At 34.8% G+C, this 17,383-nt stretch overlaps 1 protein-coding gene across 5 annotated transcripts in view; it reads right to left on the bottom strand.

Annotated features, from left to right (window-relative positions):
• Gdap2 (ganglioside induced differentiation associated protein 2) overlaps nucleotides 1-17,383 on the bottom strand; it is a 62,611-nt gene that overhangs the window by 32,421 nt on the left and 12,807 nt on the right. For all 5 annotated transcript variants that reach the window (XR_013091925.1, XM_076862820.1, XM_076862819.1 and 2 more), the window contains 4 exons: nucleotides 10,083-10,236; nucleotides 9,595-9,683; nucleotides 3,314-3,390; nucleotides 418-577 (listed from right to left, as the gene is read on the bottom strand). Coding sequence is in view for 4 of the 5 variants with exons in the window: in XM_076862820.1 (XP_076718935.1) it covers nucleotides 418-577; nucleotides 3,314-3,390; nucleotides 9,595-9,683; nucleotides 10,083-10,236 (480 nt within the window). In the remaining variant the exon portion in view is untranslated. The remainder of the gene's footprint in view (nucleotides 1-417; nucleotides 578-3,313; nucleotides 3,391-9,594; nucleotides 9,684-10,082; nucleotides 10,237-17,383) is intronic.

Raw genomic sequence — 17,383 nt, 5'->3', positions numbered from 1 at the left:
GCTCCCATCCCAACATGCTCTTCCTGTTACTACTTGAGCACAAAACCTGACAACAGAAAATAAATGATTATAGTAGTCCTGTCTTATTATTTATCCTTACATATGAAATGTAGGGACACTATTAAAACTGTTGAAAATTTTTAGATGTTAATGGGTTAATGTACTTCACTGTCTCACCAATGTCCTTAATGAGACTATAAACTTTGTTAGTCTGAGAACGTTTGGGTATATTTAAAGAATTAATTTCTTTAACTAAAAATAAGACTGGAAACTTCAAAACTGGTGTTGTTCTTAGGGTCATGCTAATAGAGAGTTTCCCAAAGGTCAAGCTGGACTTCCTACCTCTTTGGTGGTTGGTGCTTCATTAGTACACAACTTCCTTAAGAAGGAAAGTGAAGATAGAACTCTAGAACTTACCTTCTGGAGCACCAGGTTTTTCACTTATTCTAATTTGCCGTTCAGGTACCACAGGCTCCCCTTCTGCATTTCCAATATCTGCAGGAAGGTATGGCAATGATCGACTCTCTTCCTTTAGTGACCTTGGGAAGTACAGAGGTAGCAGCTTTTGGTAAGTAGCCTGCATCAGAAAAGGAAGGCATTCTGTAAAAAATAATGAAGTAATGAAGCAACCTGAGCAATGCTTAGTGCTGTCTGTATGTGGTGAAGACAGTCTTCATCAAGGATAAAGACCTTGGGGCTGGGATTGTGGCTTAGCGGTAGAGCACTTGCTTATCATGGGTGCGACCAGGGTTCGATTCTCAGCACCACATAAAAATAAAGGCATTGTGTTGTGTCCATCTACAAAAAAAAAAAAAAAAAAAAAAAAAAAAAAAATTCTCTCTCTTTAAAAAAAAGGCTAAAGACCTTACAACTTCTGAGCTCACAATGCATGTGGTCTAGGACCCTCAATCACTTCTTGTAGTAGATAGAACAACTGTTAGCCAGTGGGCAATTCTAGGCCACCAAACCTGCAATGTGTAAGTCCCACCATTCCTGTCCTCACCTCCACCTTCATTTCTAGAGATAAATGTCTTTCAGAACTCAGCTGAGATGCTACTTCCTTAAGTTTAGTATGCCTTAGGCTCCAGTGGACCCAGGTATAGTTTCTGAGAGTGGTGTGTGTGTGTGTGTGTGTGTGTGTGTGTGTGTGTAATACTTCTAACTATTTGTAAAAGTCTGTTATTTCATGATTTTTATTCTTTTTTAGTTTTTAAAACTTCTTTTTAAAAAAAGAAATGGAATAAAATTCATCCTACTTTGTAATTTCCATATGGGTTGGTCCACTGCACTCAATTTAAACCCACAGTACCTTACAGGCATTGATGTTCTTATTTTTCTTATATCTTGAAGCATCTTGCTTTTTTATCACCCTAGGAATTATTTTATCATTGCTCAGTATTATTCATCAATTATTCCTAACTATATTTAAAAAGAATAATTCAAGTAGTAAGAAAATAAATGATGGCATAGTCTAAGGAACAATGAAATCATTCAAAAAATCATCTTTTGGTTTGCTTATTGTGCTGCACATAGGACTACATCATCTTTTAAATAAGCAAGTAAGAGGACTAGGAATACCAGTTTTATATGCTTTTCATTTAAAAAAAATAGATATAATCGACATACCATAAAAGTAACCCTTGGAAAATATGTAATTCAGCACTGATATATTCACAAAGTTATATAATTACTACCACCAAATTTAATTTCATTACAGTATCACCACCCTCAAAATCCATTAGCAATTACTTCCCATTCCTCCTTTCCCCAATCCCTAGCAACTACTAATCTTTTTGTCTGTATAGATTTGCCTATTTTGAACATTTCATACAAATGGAATACAGTATATGGCTGTTTGTATCTTGTTTCTTTCATTTAGCACAATATTTTCAAGGTTTATTCCTTTTTATGACAGAAAAACATTTTATGTATTTACTACATTTTGTTTATTAACTCAAGGTGTGAATTTTTACTTTTTTGGCTATTATGAATAACAGTGCTATGAGTATTTGTATATAAAATTTTGTATGGATATATTTGTAGTACTGGAGATTGAATCTAGTGATGCTCTTACCACTGAGCCATACTTCTAGCCCTTTTTTTTTTTTTATTTTGAGATAGGATCTCACCAAGTTGCGGAGGCTGGCCTTAAACTTATTGACCCTCCTGCCTCAGCCTCCTAAGTAATTCGGAATTTAAAGGTGTACACCTCCATTTCTATCTGGATCTGTGTTTCTAATTCTCTTCTGTATATAATGAAGAGAGGATTACTGGCATTATATGGTAAATCTATGTTTAACTTTTAAAGGAACTATCAGTCTATTTTTTCAAAGCGGTGATACCATTTTTACATTTCTAGTAGCCATCTTTGAGAATTACAATTTCTACATCTTTGCCAGCACTTATTATCATCTGTCTTCATAATTATAACCATATTAGTGAGTGTGAAGTTACATTTCACTCTGGTTTTTATTTGCTCTTGCCTAAAGGTTAATGTCATGGAGAATTTTTACACTACTTACTGGTAATTTGTACATCTTCTTTGAAAAATGAGTATTAACCATGTTTATTTTTTCTTGTTTTTTATATTTTATGATGTTTTCACATCTTAAAAAGCTTGTTGGCTGGGTAAGACTGGCCCTCCCATGGGAAGCTAATTCCTAAGATAGTAAACAACTTACTTGTATGTAACACATCTTGTATGTGCAAACCAACCAATAGTATTCCTATTTTTTTCCTTTCGTATTTTACCAAAGCACTGGGAGGCACAGTAACTTGTCTGAAGAAACAAAACTGAGAAATACTAGAAGCTGAATTAGACAGCTAAATAAAGTTTAATACGACAAAGATTTGATTTTCCCAATCAGTTCTGAATTAAACTGAAACACACTAAATCTAACTATATTCAATAACACATAAAAACCTCACAACTTAATACCACACCAGGCTGTAACCTGTTTCCAGGCCAGGACACACCAGAGCCTCACCAGCACAGCAGTAGTTTTCCAGCTATGCTGCCTAGGCATCCAATGCTCAGGTGACAAAGCAGTGTCCTGAAAGTCAACAGAGGCAGCAAACAGAACAGCCCCAGCTGTGAAGTTTGCCCTCACAGTGAAAAACACAAACAAAAAGCTCCTCTTGACTTACTTTTAGTTTCCAACATAATCTTCAATAAATGATGGTAAGTCCCACTGACCAGTATCTACACAATTAGGATTTATCTGCTGAAAATTCAGTAAATAAACAATGACAAGACAAAGGCAAATGAAAGTACAAATAAGATTTAAACAATGCAAAATAATTAGCAAACTACCTCTTCCAGTTCAGAGACAGCGAATACTACTTTTTCAATGGTTTCTCCATGAATCTCCAGAAACCGCCTTACAGTGCCTAATGAAGAGAAAAAGAAAGATTATTCAATAAGAAATTATCTGTGCATAAATAAAAAGTAAACTCTTCAAAGTTTTATTTTTATAAGGGATTCTCCTCACTTAATTCAGTCTGCTCGGTGACCCTTACCAGAGAAGCCTGCCTGGACTGCCCTTCATAAAAACTTTTCTGATTTGTTTTCTTCCAGAGGCATTTTATGGAGGTCCTTGCTTACTGTATATCCTCTCTGCCCTCAATCATTGTCCACCAAGATGAAAACTCCATAACAGCATACTTCCTTATTGCTCTTCCTGCAGTGTCTGTAACAGTGCCTGGCCAGGGAAGATGCCAACTCCAGACAATCCTGCCTTATGCAGCATAGTTCTCTTATTCCCTGGGGCATCTCTCTTTGATCAGAATGATCTAGCACAAGTGGAAAGTACAAGTGTCCTTCCATTCATTCAGTCACAGTATCAGATGCCCTATTTAGTTATCTCTTCACAAAACGAAAGCTAAATTTTTTTCTTAATTTTGTGTTATACTGATGTTTCTCTATCAACTTTCTAATAACAAGACATAATGGCCTTTTTCAGTTCTTCATTTACTGAAGAACAAGATTTTATTATTTAATCCCCATGCCCTACAGAATACTTTTTACAACATTTTTATTTTCTTGATATACATATTCTCCTCAACTCACTATTTATTGGTTAGGTTTACCTCAGGTGCTGATGGCTCCCAAATCTTCAGATTCTGTTATTTGAACAAAAGAATCTGAATTACCTATGGCTTATTAGATATATCTGCCCCAATAACCCACAGATATCTCAAACTTGGTGTGTCCAAATCTTGACTTCTGCCTTCTCCCTGTGTTCCTTATCTGAGTTACACATCAACAACCAACTAGAATCCAGAATTTGCTTTGACATTTCCTTCACTTCTTTCCTCATCCTGCATTTTCAAATGGTTCACATGATCATGAAATTCTATTTACTTCTAATATTTCTAATACCTACACCTTCTCCATTTTAACTGCTTTCAGGCTCTTAATGCTCAGCAGATGTTTTGGCAAATAAGCTCCTAAATGTTCACTTTGTTTTTCATTTCTAAAACTATACATTCACAGTTGCCTGAGTTATGCTAACTTCTTATTAAACACTTGTGATGGGTCTGTGCTGCTTATGGATTAAGATTCAAAGTGCCTAGCATGACACTCGTTACTTTGACTCCCAAGTCACTTTCCAAGTCACTTACTCGTTGTTGTTCGTATATAGGATGGTCCTTGACTTATAATGGTTTGAGTTTGACTTATGACTTTTCAGCTTCACAATGGGTTTACAGGATGGTAACCCCATCTTAAGTTGAGGAGCATCTGTAATGGTTTGAACAGCCTTCTAGCTGTGAACTTCTCACACATGTTAAACTGTACTGTGGATTTTTGAGGCCAAGTGTATTTTACAATAACATATATCAATTAAGGCCTAGCATATCTTGGGCTATGATGTGCAATCATTCAAAAGATTAACCAGTAACTGAATTAACAATGTGTGGCTCTGGTTAGATACAGATCATATGCTACTTGCCTTGGTCAAAGTTGCATTTCAAGAATCCAGTAAAGCAGGCCCATTTGTTAAAAGATTGAACAAATATTTATGGATCTCAGTCTCCTTTTTAAAAATATTTTTTAGTTATTGATGAATCTTTATTTTTATTTATTTGTATTTGATGCTGAGAATCAAACCCAGTGCCTCACACATGCTATACCAGCACACTTCCACCAAGCCATGTACAAGCCCAGTCCTATGGCTATCTTTTAAGTAACAAATTTATTTTTCATTTCTCTATTCTGCTGTAATGCTTTTTTCTTAAAAAATGAACTTGCAAAAAGGGATTTTCTTTTCTCCTATTTACTTTAACACCAAGTTTTAATATTCACACATAACAGTTCCTCAGTACATAACTGTGGTATTTTCTTTAGAAGACAAAGCATAATACCAAATAGTAAGCAAACTGAATTCCCAGAGTTCATTTAGAAAAGTAATCCTTCAAAAGGTGAGAAAGGAATGATCTCATGACTCTCAGTTTTTAGTACTAAGTGTCAGTCTATTGTTTCTTTCAAAGTTTCATCTGTACACTATTCTCTGCAACCAATCATTTAGTGAAGCTTAGCATTTAGTAAAAATCCTTTAACTGATGAGAATGACATCTGAGACATTAAAATTTCCAGCACAAAAACACAATAAGAACAAATACCATCTTTTTTATTACCCCTATACATTCTTGTGTAAAGTACAGAGCCTAGTATGCAGTAGACACTCCAATTTTGTTGAATGAATAAACAGCCTGATAAATTTATTTCAATGTGAATGTTTTGATAGGTTTTTTCTTTCTTTCTTTCTTTTTTTTTTTTAAGAAGAACTGCACATGAACTATGAAAGAAAAAAAAGGTTGTGGCTTAGTGATAAGAGAGCTTGCCTAGCATTATGAGGCACTGAGTTCGATCCTCAGCACCACATAAAAATAAATAAATAAAACAAAGGAATTGTGTCCAAAGAAAAGAAGTCTTCATTTATCTATGAAGAAGATATTACTTAGGTTTGACGAAACCTAAGATGAAATAAATTTTGCAAACAATTTAATAAATAAGAAAGCTTTCTATACTAAGAAAATAAGAGTTACATTATTAAGTTTGTTCTTGGCCAATATATGCTACAAAAGTACACAAATCATTTGCTTTTCAAATGCTTAAGAAAGTATTCAACAAAGGGCACCTTATCTCCATTTGTACAGATTTTTAAAAAAAGAGATGCAGTAGTTATTCTATTGGATTAAAGATGTAACGAGCCAAATGGACCTTATAATATAAATTAACTTGCTTACTTTAAGAGGTGCACATTTTCTCTTTGTCAATTAAATTTCTAAAAACTGCTTCAATACAAGTCCCTTAATATCTGCTATTGACCTTATCTGCCATTACCAGTTACTCTCAAAGTTGACTTTCTTATAGTCAACTTGGAACAGTGATTTACCTCAGAACACAGAGCTAGAGCTGAACACATAAAGCACATGCCTGTAATCCCAATGGCTCTGGAGGCTGAGGAGAGAGAATCCCAAGTTCAAAGCCAGCCTCAGCAACTTAGTGAGCCCTAAGCAACTTAGCAAGATCCTATTCCAAAATCAAAAATTAAAAAGGGCTAGGGATGTGGCTCACTAGTTAAGTGCCCCTGAGTTCAATCCCTAGTACCAAAAAAAAAAAAAAAAAAAAATCCACAATATTCTCAACTCCCTATTTAAAACATTTTCTAAAAGATGCTGCCTCTTTAAACTCTGGCTTTATGATTACTTTGATTAAAAATGCAAAGTAAAATCAACTATGCAATAAGGAAGCAAGGGTTAAGTCAAATCAAAGAATACCAAGCCTGCCAAAAACCTTGCCAGAAACAATGATATCAAAGGGATTTTCGCTTTCGTAAGGCACCATTTACAGAACATGCAGGTTGTAACATGTGGTCTTCCAATGAAGCAATTCTTACTCAGAGTCTAGTCAAACAGGCAGGTTAATAGATGAGGGAGTCAGAAAGCCTGGACATATGTTCTAAGTCGGCCTGGTCCTGAGAATATGATAAATTTGAGTCCCTTTTGTTAGTACAATGATACCACCTACTTAAAACATAGGGTTGGTTGTTAAGAAAATGAAACAGACTTTTTATTTGCTCCTCTTAAAAATACATATTTCTTGAGCAAGTACCATGTCAAGCATTCTTGACAAATTCCCAGGAAAGATGCATTGTAGCTACGAAGATTTATAAACTCTGGAAATACAAAGATGAAAAGATAATATCCCTACCACTCAAGGAGAATATTCCAATATAATGTATATAAAATAAAACTATAAAATATGATTTACCACAAAATCATTGAGCAGTGTTGATTTTAATTTTTAAAACAGCTTGTAATAAAAAAAACTATTTAAGACTGAATAAGTCTTACTCCAAGTTTTAGGTTATATAATAATAATAGGTTTAGGTTATATAATAATAATTTGATACTGAAGGTGTATGTATATATGTGTGTGTGTGTGTGTGCATATATATGTGTGTGCACGCGCATATGTGTGTGTGTGTGTGTTTTATATATATGTGTGTGTGTATATATATAATTTTTTGGCTCTGGTGGATATAAGACTTTGAGCTCCTCATTTTAAAATTCTAGAAATAAAAGGGATCTTAAAGATCATTTAGCTTCTTTCCCAAATAAGATTGTTTTCTAAAATATCATGAATCTTCTGCATGCATGTTTTCAGTGACAAGAAAGTCACTAAAATACTCTTCAGTTACAGACAGTTCTATCTGAAATGGGACCAAAATCCCCTGTCCTTGCAACTTAGTCTTAGATCTTGCTTTCTATCATAGGCATTCTTGTGCAATCCTTATGAGGATCTGTAAACTTCCTGAAATAGCTTGTAAATACTATGCTTATACACATTCTTCTGGATAAAGGGTCCACAGAGTTCTTTCATTGGATGCACAATGTAGTTTTTGATATACCCCATACTCCCAAGAACTATTGCTCAAAAAATATAGCACAGAATATGTGCGCATTGAGAACTCTTTGGGTATTTGAAGACAGATATCACATTCCCTAAAAGGAGAATACCACTAAGGTTTCAAGCTATTTGCCCTCTAGTTTGTCAGTGTCTCAGGAGCTATGACATTCAAGAGTGAACTTGAGATGTTATCTGAACCTGCATATAATATAGTAAGACCATGGACTCTATGAAGCTAAACAGTGTATTTTGTGCATATGGACTAAACTTAGGTGGCTGTGGCCACATGGAGCCAGATGAATCCTGTCTGATGAGTGCCAGTAAATCAAAAGTGGGGTAGACCCAAAGTAAGATTGCAGGAAAGTTACTCAAAGGCTAATAGATAGGGTTGATACTTTCTAAGACCTGATTAGCACAAATTTTGACCTTTAGCACTGGTACTTTTTCAAAACCTGATTAGCATAAATTTGGATCAATAGTGTTGACCCAAGAGCTATATAAAACCCTAGACAAGCACACCAAAGTTGCAACCCCTATTGGGTTCCTTTTTGATCTGTGAGAGCTGTGTCTTTTCTTCTCACTTGAATAAATCCTAGTATTTTACATCCACTCTTCCTTGTTTGTGGATTTCATTTTTAGAATGTGTGACACAAGAAACTGGAAAGAAGAAATTGGTGGTGAGCTACTGGCATCTGCTACAACACTAAAGGGCAGAGCCTGCCATTAAAGAACTAATATACACCATTCAATAGTAGTGGAAAAGAATTTGGTTTTACCAGCTGTGACCCTTGGAGCTGACACTGGTGGCATCCTCTGCCTTGATTAGCTGCTAACACTAAAATAGACTTTCTCAGCTGCCCAGGCCTGCATGCAGCATAAGCAGACCCTACCCACTACCAGAATCAGAGAATTAAGATTCATCTCAAGCTCTGGTATTACCATTGAGCTATACCCGAGGCCAACACAATATTTTTATAGCATATATATTACATTTTGGTTCATATTGATTGGACCCATTCTTTCTTTCTTTCTTTTTTTTGGTGGTGGTGGTAGGGGGCTTACAGGGAATTGAACTCAGGGGCACACAACCACTGTGCCACATCCCCAGCCCTATTTTGTGTTTTATTTAGAGACAAGGTCTCAATGAGTTGCTTAGAGCCTCGCTTTTGCTGAACCTGGCTTTGAAATCATAATCCTCCTGTCTCAGCCTCCCAAGCTGCTGGAATTACAGGTATGCGCCACTATGCCTGGTGGGATCCATTCTCTTTTAAATCTAAATGCAGGGTTTTATATTTCAATAGCACACCCAAAAGCTACTGTTTAAATTGCAAAGTGCTATACAAATATGAAGTATTTTGAATTCATTGTTGTTATTTTGAATTCATTGTTGCAGCCTGCCTGTTAAGATTATTCTGAATTTGATTCAAACCCAAAGCATCAGTCATATTTCCTAATTTGGTATCACTTTTGATACCAAAAGTGAGTTTCCTGGGCTTTTATTCAAATGGATAAAAATGTTACTGAGAAAGTAAATTGAGAACTCCATAACCTGTCAATAAAAACTTCCTTCTAGGGTGCCACAATCATTTAATCAACTAAACTTCTTTGGCTGTAACTAGTTAAACAGTGATAAAAATATTTTAAGACTTGATTTATGTAGCGTATCCAATATTACTCACGAAGTGCTATGTGTGTTGCATCCTCTAAAGGATAACCTCGTTTTGCAGAATTGATGACACAGAATCCAACAGAAGACATTGACTGCTCTCTGCAATCAAACAGAAAACACAAAAGTTGCATTACAAGCATTTATAATACGTTACAATTCATAACTAATTTCAAAATGCAAATCAATTTCTTCTTTCCTACCTTCTCACAAATTTACTGTAATAATTAACCCAATTGTACTATTCAATAATATACAATTTAATCACTCTCTTTGGGGGCTACACAATTCAAGTACAGATTGAATAAAATGGGAATAGGTTAAATTCCCAAGTCACTCAAATTTGCCCCATTTATCCTGCTGTTTCAAAAGATCTATCTTCAAGTCCTCCTAAATTATTAAAGCCCTTCAAAGTTTGATTTCAATAATTAGGTTCATCTTCAAATCCACAGCTTTTAAAACTGCATGGCATGCTATGTCCAGGAAATGAGTAGACTATACTTTGCCAGCTGAAGTACATTTCTGTAGCAGCTGTACAGGGAACTCTCAGCTGCTGTGCGATAGCGGCTCTTGTACTTAGGTCCCACTGTGTGAATGATGAACCGGGCAGCTAGATTAAATCCTTTTGTCAATTTTGCTTCGCCTGTTCGGCAACCTGGGGACAATGGAAATATACTTAAGTCAGGAGGTATTAGGGAAAACAATAAACCAAAGCATAAAACAGAGAAAGTAACAAGAACTTTGAGAAGTTTCAGTCAAAAATATGGATCAAAAATAAGCATTTACCTCTGTTCCCTCTGACAGTGAAGTAATACAATAAGTATAAGCACTAAGAAAATGGAGAGAACATGAAGCAGAGAAGCATCATCAAAATTTTAAGCAATAATAACAAAAACAGCATGGTCCTGGCACCAAAACAGGCTGGTAGACCAATGGTACAGAATAGAGGACAGAGAGACTAACCCAAAAAATTACAATTATCTTATATTAGACAAAGGTGCCAAAAACATGCATTGGAGAAAAGATAGCCTATTCAACAAATGGTGCTGGGAAAACTGAAAATCCATATGCAATAAAATCTCACCATGCACAAAACTCAACTCAAAATGAATCAAGGACTTAGAAATACAACCAGAGACCCTGCATCTAATAGAAGAAAAAGTAGGCCCTATTCTCCATCATGTGGGATTAGGCCCCAACTTCCTTAATAAGACTCCTTTGGTGCAAGAATTAAAATCAAGAATCAATAAATGGGATGGACTCAAATTAAAAAGTTTCTTCTCAGCAAAAGAGACATTCTGTGAGGTGAATAGACAGCCTACATCTTGGGAGCAAATCTTTATCTCTCACACATCAGATAGAGCACTAATCTCTAGGCTATATAAAGAACTCAAAAAGTTAAACACCAAAAACCCAAATAACCCAACCAATAAATGGGCCAAGGACCTGAAGAGACACTTCTCAGAAGGGGATATACAATCAATCAACAAATATATGAAAAAAAAATGTTCATCATTGCTAGCAATTGGAGAAATAAACAAAACTACTCTAAGATACCATCTCACTCCAATTAGAATGGCAGCTATTATGAAGACCAACAACAATAAGTGTTGATGAGGATGTGGGGAAAAAGGTACACTCATATACTGCTGGTGGGATTGCAAATTGGTGCAGCCAATATGGAAAGCAGTATGGAGATTCCTTGGAGATCTGGGAATGAAACCACCATTTGACCCAGCTATCCCTCTCCTTGGTCTATACTCAAAGGACTTAAAAACAGCATACTACAGGGACACACTCACATCAATGTTTATAGCAACACAATTCACAATATCAAAACTGTGGAACCAACCTAGATGTCCTTCAATAGATGAATGGATTAAAAAAAATATGGCATATATACATAATGGAATATTATTTAGCAATAAAAGAGAATAAAATCATGGATTTTGCAGGTAAATGGATGGAGTTAGAGAAGATAATACTAAATGAAATTAGCCAATCCCAAATAACCAAATGTTTTCTCTGATATAAGGAGGCTGACTCATAGTGGGATAGGGACAGGGAGCAAGGGAGGAACAGATGAACTCGAGATAGGGCAGAGGCGTGGGTGGGAAAGGGAGAGGGCATGGGGTTATAAATGATGGTGGAATGTGATGGACATTATTATCCAAAGTACATGTATAAAGACACGAATGTGTGAATATACTGGTGTGAATATACTTTGTATACAACCAGAGATATGAAAATTTGTGCTCTAATAATAAGAATTGCAATGCATTCTGCTGTCAAATATAAATAAAATTTTTTTTTAAAGGGCAGAGTCAATGGACTAGGAATGACTGACTGACTTACATAGAGAAACCGAATAAATGGGGTAACCAATATGAAGCAAAGCAGATCTGTACAGAAAAGCAGTATTGGATTAAAGATAGATTGCTGTGATTTAAATCCTGAGTCCATGATGTTTCTCTTGTTAACAGTGAGCAGGTGCTTGACTCATCATTTCTTATTTAAGGGAGATATTAGTAGTATTTCACAGGATTGAGTTAATATATTTCAAGTGCATGCATGCAGTAGCTATTACTAGTCTTGTTATTACCGGAGAACAGTAGAAAGGTTCAGAAGGAGGAGGCCCTACATACTTCTATAGACTATGCATTGAAGTGGGACCAAAAAGACTTTAGGGTTAGAGGTTTGCATAAAATCAGTAAAATCTCCAACAAACTTTCTCCTCCAACAGCACAGCAAGGCACAATGATTTCGTTACCAACATGGCAGCATGGAGAGAGTTTATTCTCTGGAGATGCTAATCTAGAGAGTTTCTGGGTTCCAGAACCTCAAGCACAGTTAAAAAGAGGAAATGTAAAGTGTAATACTTATTAGTAAAACTAAAAGTTAACACTCAGGCTTGTAATCCCTTGAGCATTCTTTTCTGGGAAATTACGAGGCCTAACCTAAAGGACTCAGAGATTGTGATAATTGAAGGATGTACGCCAATAAAACCATATAGCTTCTGCTCTATCATTTGCTTCAAGATTCCTTAAAAATAATCATTGTCCACTGTGATACTCAATGCTACTATACCCTCAAAACTCATATGTTGAAACCCTATCCCCTAATGTGATAGTATTGGGAGATGAAGTCTTTGGGAGGTAATTAGATGTGATCATGAGGGTCGAGCCCTCATAAATAAAATTTGTATCCTTCAAAAGTATTCAGAGATCTTGCTTCCTCTTTTTATCACATGAAGATGCAAAGAGAAGTCCGCAATCTCAATACAGAAGAGCTCTCCACCAGAGCCTGAATTGCCGGCACCCTGAACTCAGATCTTCAGCCTCTAGAAATGGTGAAAAATAAATATCTGCTGTTTATGAGTCATCCATCTGTGATACTTTGTTAAACCAGCATGAACACATTAAGACGTTCTTGCACAAAAACTTCCCATTAGGCTTTTAGTTAGTCTTTAGCCTTTGATAGGTCAACAAAGAAGTGAGGACAGCCTCTAAGTAAAACAGAAGGGGTACAAAACAAAGTAATGCCCAAGAAATTCATAAAGCAGGAAAGGAAACTTAAAAAAACAAGCCCTAAATCTTGGTACCATGAATACTACTCTCAGAGAGGTAAAGGAAGATACAGTATCTCTGAATCAAAAACAGAATCCTATAAAAAAAAAAGAATATCAGAAAATATGAGATAGGATTGATATAACTTTTATAGCAAGTGAAAACTGTGATAACAGAAAAAGCTAAAACTGAAGTTCAGGGAATTATTCAGGAATTAACAAAAAGAAAATATGGAATAATGGATAATAAAATAGAAGATAAAATAAGAAATAACACCTAACAAGATTTCTTCAGAGAACAGAGCACAGAAGAAATTAATAAAGAAATAAAGCAGATATTTCTCAGAACCAAAAGACATGAAATTTTAAACTTAAAGAACCCACTGAATACCCAAACCAAATGAAGGCACATCACTGTAAAATTTCAGCATGTCAAAAATAGAGATGAGATCACAGAGCTTTGAGAAAGAAACTGATAACATACAAAGAATCAGGAATATCATATAAGATTTCTGAACAGAAATAGCCAAAATAGAAAACAAGAGAGTAGATGCCTTCAAAATTCAGGAAAATAATTTCCGAATTAGAATTCTATTTCCAGCCAAATTACCAATTAAGTCTGAAGGTATATCTCAGCAATTCTGCCCTATTGCAATCTTCTCAGAAATCTGGCAGACTTACTGACAAAAATGAAGGAGTGCATTAAAGTAGGAAAGGGCCAGAGATCTAGGAAATGAAGGATTCAATCCATTAAACAGAAGAAAGGATTTCCTAGAATGAGGGTAAACACAGTTCCAGGACAGTAAGCATAGAGCAGGGATAGAGAGCAGTTTAAAGAGGAGAGGGGAGAACGGAGGGTTCGAAAAAGGACCCTGTCGAGACAAAAATGGACTGAAAGAAAAATTCAGAAGAGAAGGCTTCTGCTTGTATTTAATGTTTGGGGTTCAGTCAGTGGCTCAATAATAATGAATAATAAGTAACTAAAATAATAAACAATCAACAATTATTTACATAAAAATCAATTCATTAATAACCTAAAGGAAAAAGAAGTTGTATAAAAAGAATACTAATCTGTTTTCTAATCAGTTCTGAACAACTGTATACATTAAAATTTGGTAAGATGGTGGTAATGGGGAAGAGAATCTGTATTTTATATATATATATAAAATGGGGCACGGAAAGGGACAGTTTAATCATTCACTCCCACAATGAGAAACCCACTGATAATGAAATAAATCAACACTGTGGTTTTAACAGACAATTAGAAGGTAAATAACATAAGGCATTCAAAGGGTTGAAAGTACTTATCCCTGGAGAATAGGAATTGAGATAGGCAAGGGCAGAGCAAATGACTGGCTTTTGTTCATATAGAACACAAACTTCACTGACTTTTTAAACTATGTATGTTGATCAATGAAAAGCCGTTGGCATAAAATGATACTCAAAATTTAAGATAAAGCCAGGAAAAACTCATTTGTCATCATTTGAAGCGGTTATTGAACTAATCCTTTATTTTTCAAATTGATAATTAAAAGAACCAAGCATTTATCCTCTCTCTCTAACACAAATTGTAACTCAAGAGTAATCAAATAATACTGGTTAGTGAGGAAAAGCTCTACTTTATAGAATACCAGGTAGTAAACATGGATGAAATGATTGCAAACAAAACTTCATGGGCTTAATAAGAAGTATTGATTCAGACAAAAATTATCAATTTGGTACTAAAACCAACAGGTGATTATATGATGGGGAAATGAATAATCGTAGAGTCTAAAGGCCACATCTGTCCTGCCCTTGCCTATCTCAATTCCTATTTTCCAGTGATAAATACTTTCAACCTTTTAAGTGCCTTATGATATTTATCTATGTTTCCAGGTGCATGTAGAAACTACAGTGTTGATTTTATTTCATTACCAGTTGACTTCTTATTGTGGAAGTGAAAGATTAAACTGTCCTTTGTCCACTAGTTTTCAGTAACCGAGGTAAAAGGTAAGTGCACAAATGTAAGGATCAAACTGCCATCACCCCAATCCAGATAGCAATTTTAGTATTAGTGAAGGATCATTAACAGGTCAATCAGGATTTACATGTCTTCTAATACCATCCAACATTAAATACACAACACAATATCACCTATGAAATGCTTGAATCCATTAGATATGAATTTCAATTTATAGGATATACAAACTAAGTGATACCTCAAGTAAATCTGACAAATCTAAAAGGCAGGATATTTTGGAAAACAATTGGCCCAGTTCACTCAACAAGTCAGTGACATAAAAAGGGGACTGTTGAATTAAACACACACATACAAATTAATGGGCATAACAAAAAGATGCAATATGTGGTGCTGTACTGAATACTAGTTTGGCTCTGGATTAAAAACAGCTGCAGAAGACATTTTTTTGATCAATTAGAAATTTCCGAAATTAAAAGGTGGAATTCATTTGCTGAAGAAGATGAATTGTACATAATTCTTATTTTGAGAATAGTATACATAAAATCATTTTACTTTTGTTACTAAATTCAAGGTATGTATACACCCACACCTACATGTAGAAAAACCTAGAAGGATCTGCACTAAAGTGTTAGTGAGGTTATCTCTGTTGGTGTAAATGTGGAGATTTTAGTTATTTTTAGCTTATATGCATACAATTTACATAATACTATTTGAATAACTAGAAAATGATAATTAAAATAAGTAATAGGAATGTATTATTTTGTTTAAAAAATAGCAAGCAAGCATGGAAACACTGGAACACTCAGTTTGGTGAGTCAGTCCTGGAAATCTCAGATCAGAGCTCAGAAAGAGAAGTTTTAAGTGTCATGAATATTCTGGCTTGGAATCACACTTTTCCTCTTGAAATCTTTAATAATTTTTAGCAGAAACTCTGGACCCTCAATTATGGTAAGTCCTGCTATACTGTTTCCCCAGCTTTCACTTTTTCTTTCTAGTCCCAATTTTTTCTAATCCTAAAGCTTGAATTTTAAACATCACTATAAACATTTAAAACACAGTCCTGAAAGTATTCTTAATTCTTGTAAAATAAATATAAATCCACTAAATAACTTTACTTGGGGCCATAACTCTGCCCAGCATTTTGTCCTTGTCTATGTAGTGCTGAGGAACAGTGGTACAATGACAAGTTGAGTATCTGAGTATTAAAGATTAGCTGTGACTTTTCAATTTCACTTGTTTCTCTCCAAATTCTAGCTCATATATGAAGCAATATGTTATAGTTTGGATCTAGAATGTCCTACTGAGGTAAAAGGTAAGTGCACATTTGTAAGGATCAAACTGCACAAATGTAAGGATCAAAATGTAAGGACCAAGGTTCATGTGTTGAAAGCTTGGTCCCCAGTGTAGTAATTTATGTTCAGTGATGGGGCTTTTGGGAAGTGATTGGATCATGAGGATCTGATTTCATCAATGGGTTAATCTACTGATGTTTTCTCTCATCTACAAATTTTGGTTGAGTTATATTCTATAATCATTTATTTATTAATAAAAATGTAAAAAGGGAACAGAATTAAGTATTCAACCCTTCAGTGCATTACTGATACCTCTCCTCAGGTTTGCACTGATTTATTAAACAAGTCAATTGAGACCTAACAGCCAACAGGAACAATGATACTTGTTGAACATTTAAGATGTACATGCCTAGCCTTTAACATCCATTATTTCATTTAGTCTTCATGATGTTAATTTTTACACTCCCAAATATTAATTAAGCTCTTGCTGTATGAGGCAGAAACTACTATTATTATCCCTATTTTAGAAATGAGAAAATTCAGACTTAGCAGTGAAGTAATTGGTCTTAAGTCATGCAATAAAGGGCAGAGTTATCATATGAATGCCAGCTTAAAGACTCCCAAACGCACTCAATTAAATATTGAGGCTTTATTTGTATACCTGAACAATAAATTAAATATTGTAACTATATTAACTTTTCTCATTTTCTTTATTATCTGTAAGTCTAGTTCTAAGTGTATGTGTACACACACATGCACACACATATTGCTAGGAATTATTCCAGATCAGCTTCTGTTACTTTTAGCAAAGAACATATTATCTTTAATATCCTTTCTAATTTCTACATGTTCTTTATGACATTGTGTTCCATCATTTAATTAAGATTTTTTTTCATCCTCTGCTTTCACAGTTAAAATTCAGTTTCTTGATCAGATAATACAATTACTTTTTTTTTAAATTACTTTTTTCATGGAACCAACATTA

Source organism: Callospermophilus lateralis, chromosome 7, assembly GCF_048772815.1.
Source record: "Callospermophilus lateralis isolate mCalLat2 chromosome 7, mCalLat2.hap1, whole genome shotgun sequence".
Lineage (NCBI taxonomy): Eukaryota > Metazoa > Chordata > Mammalia > Rodentia > Sciuridae > Callospermophilus > Callospermophilus lateralis.
This window is presented reverse-complemented; position numbering and strand designations above follow the sequence as displayed.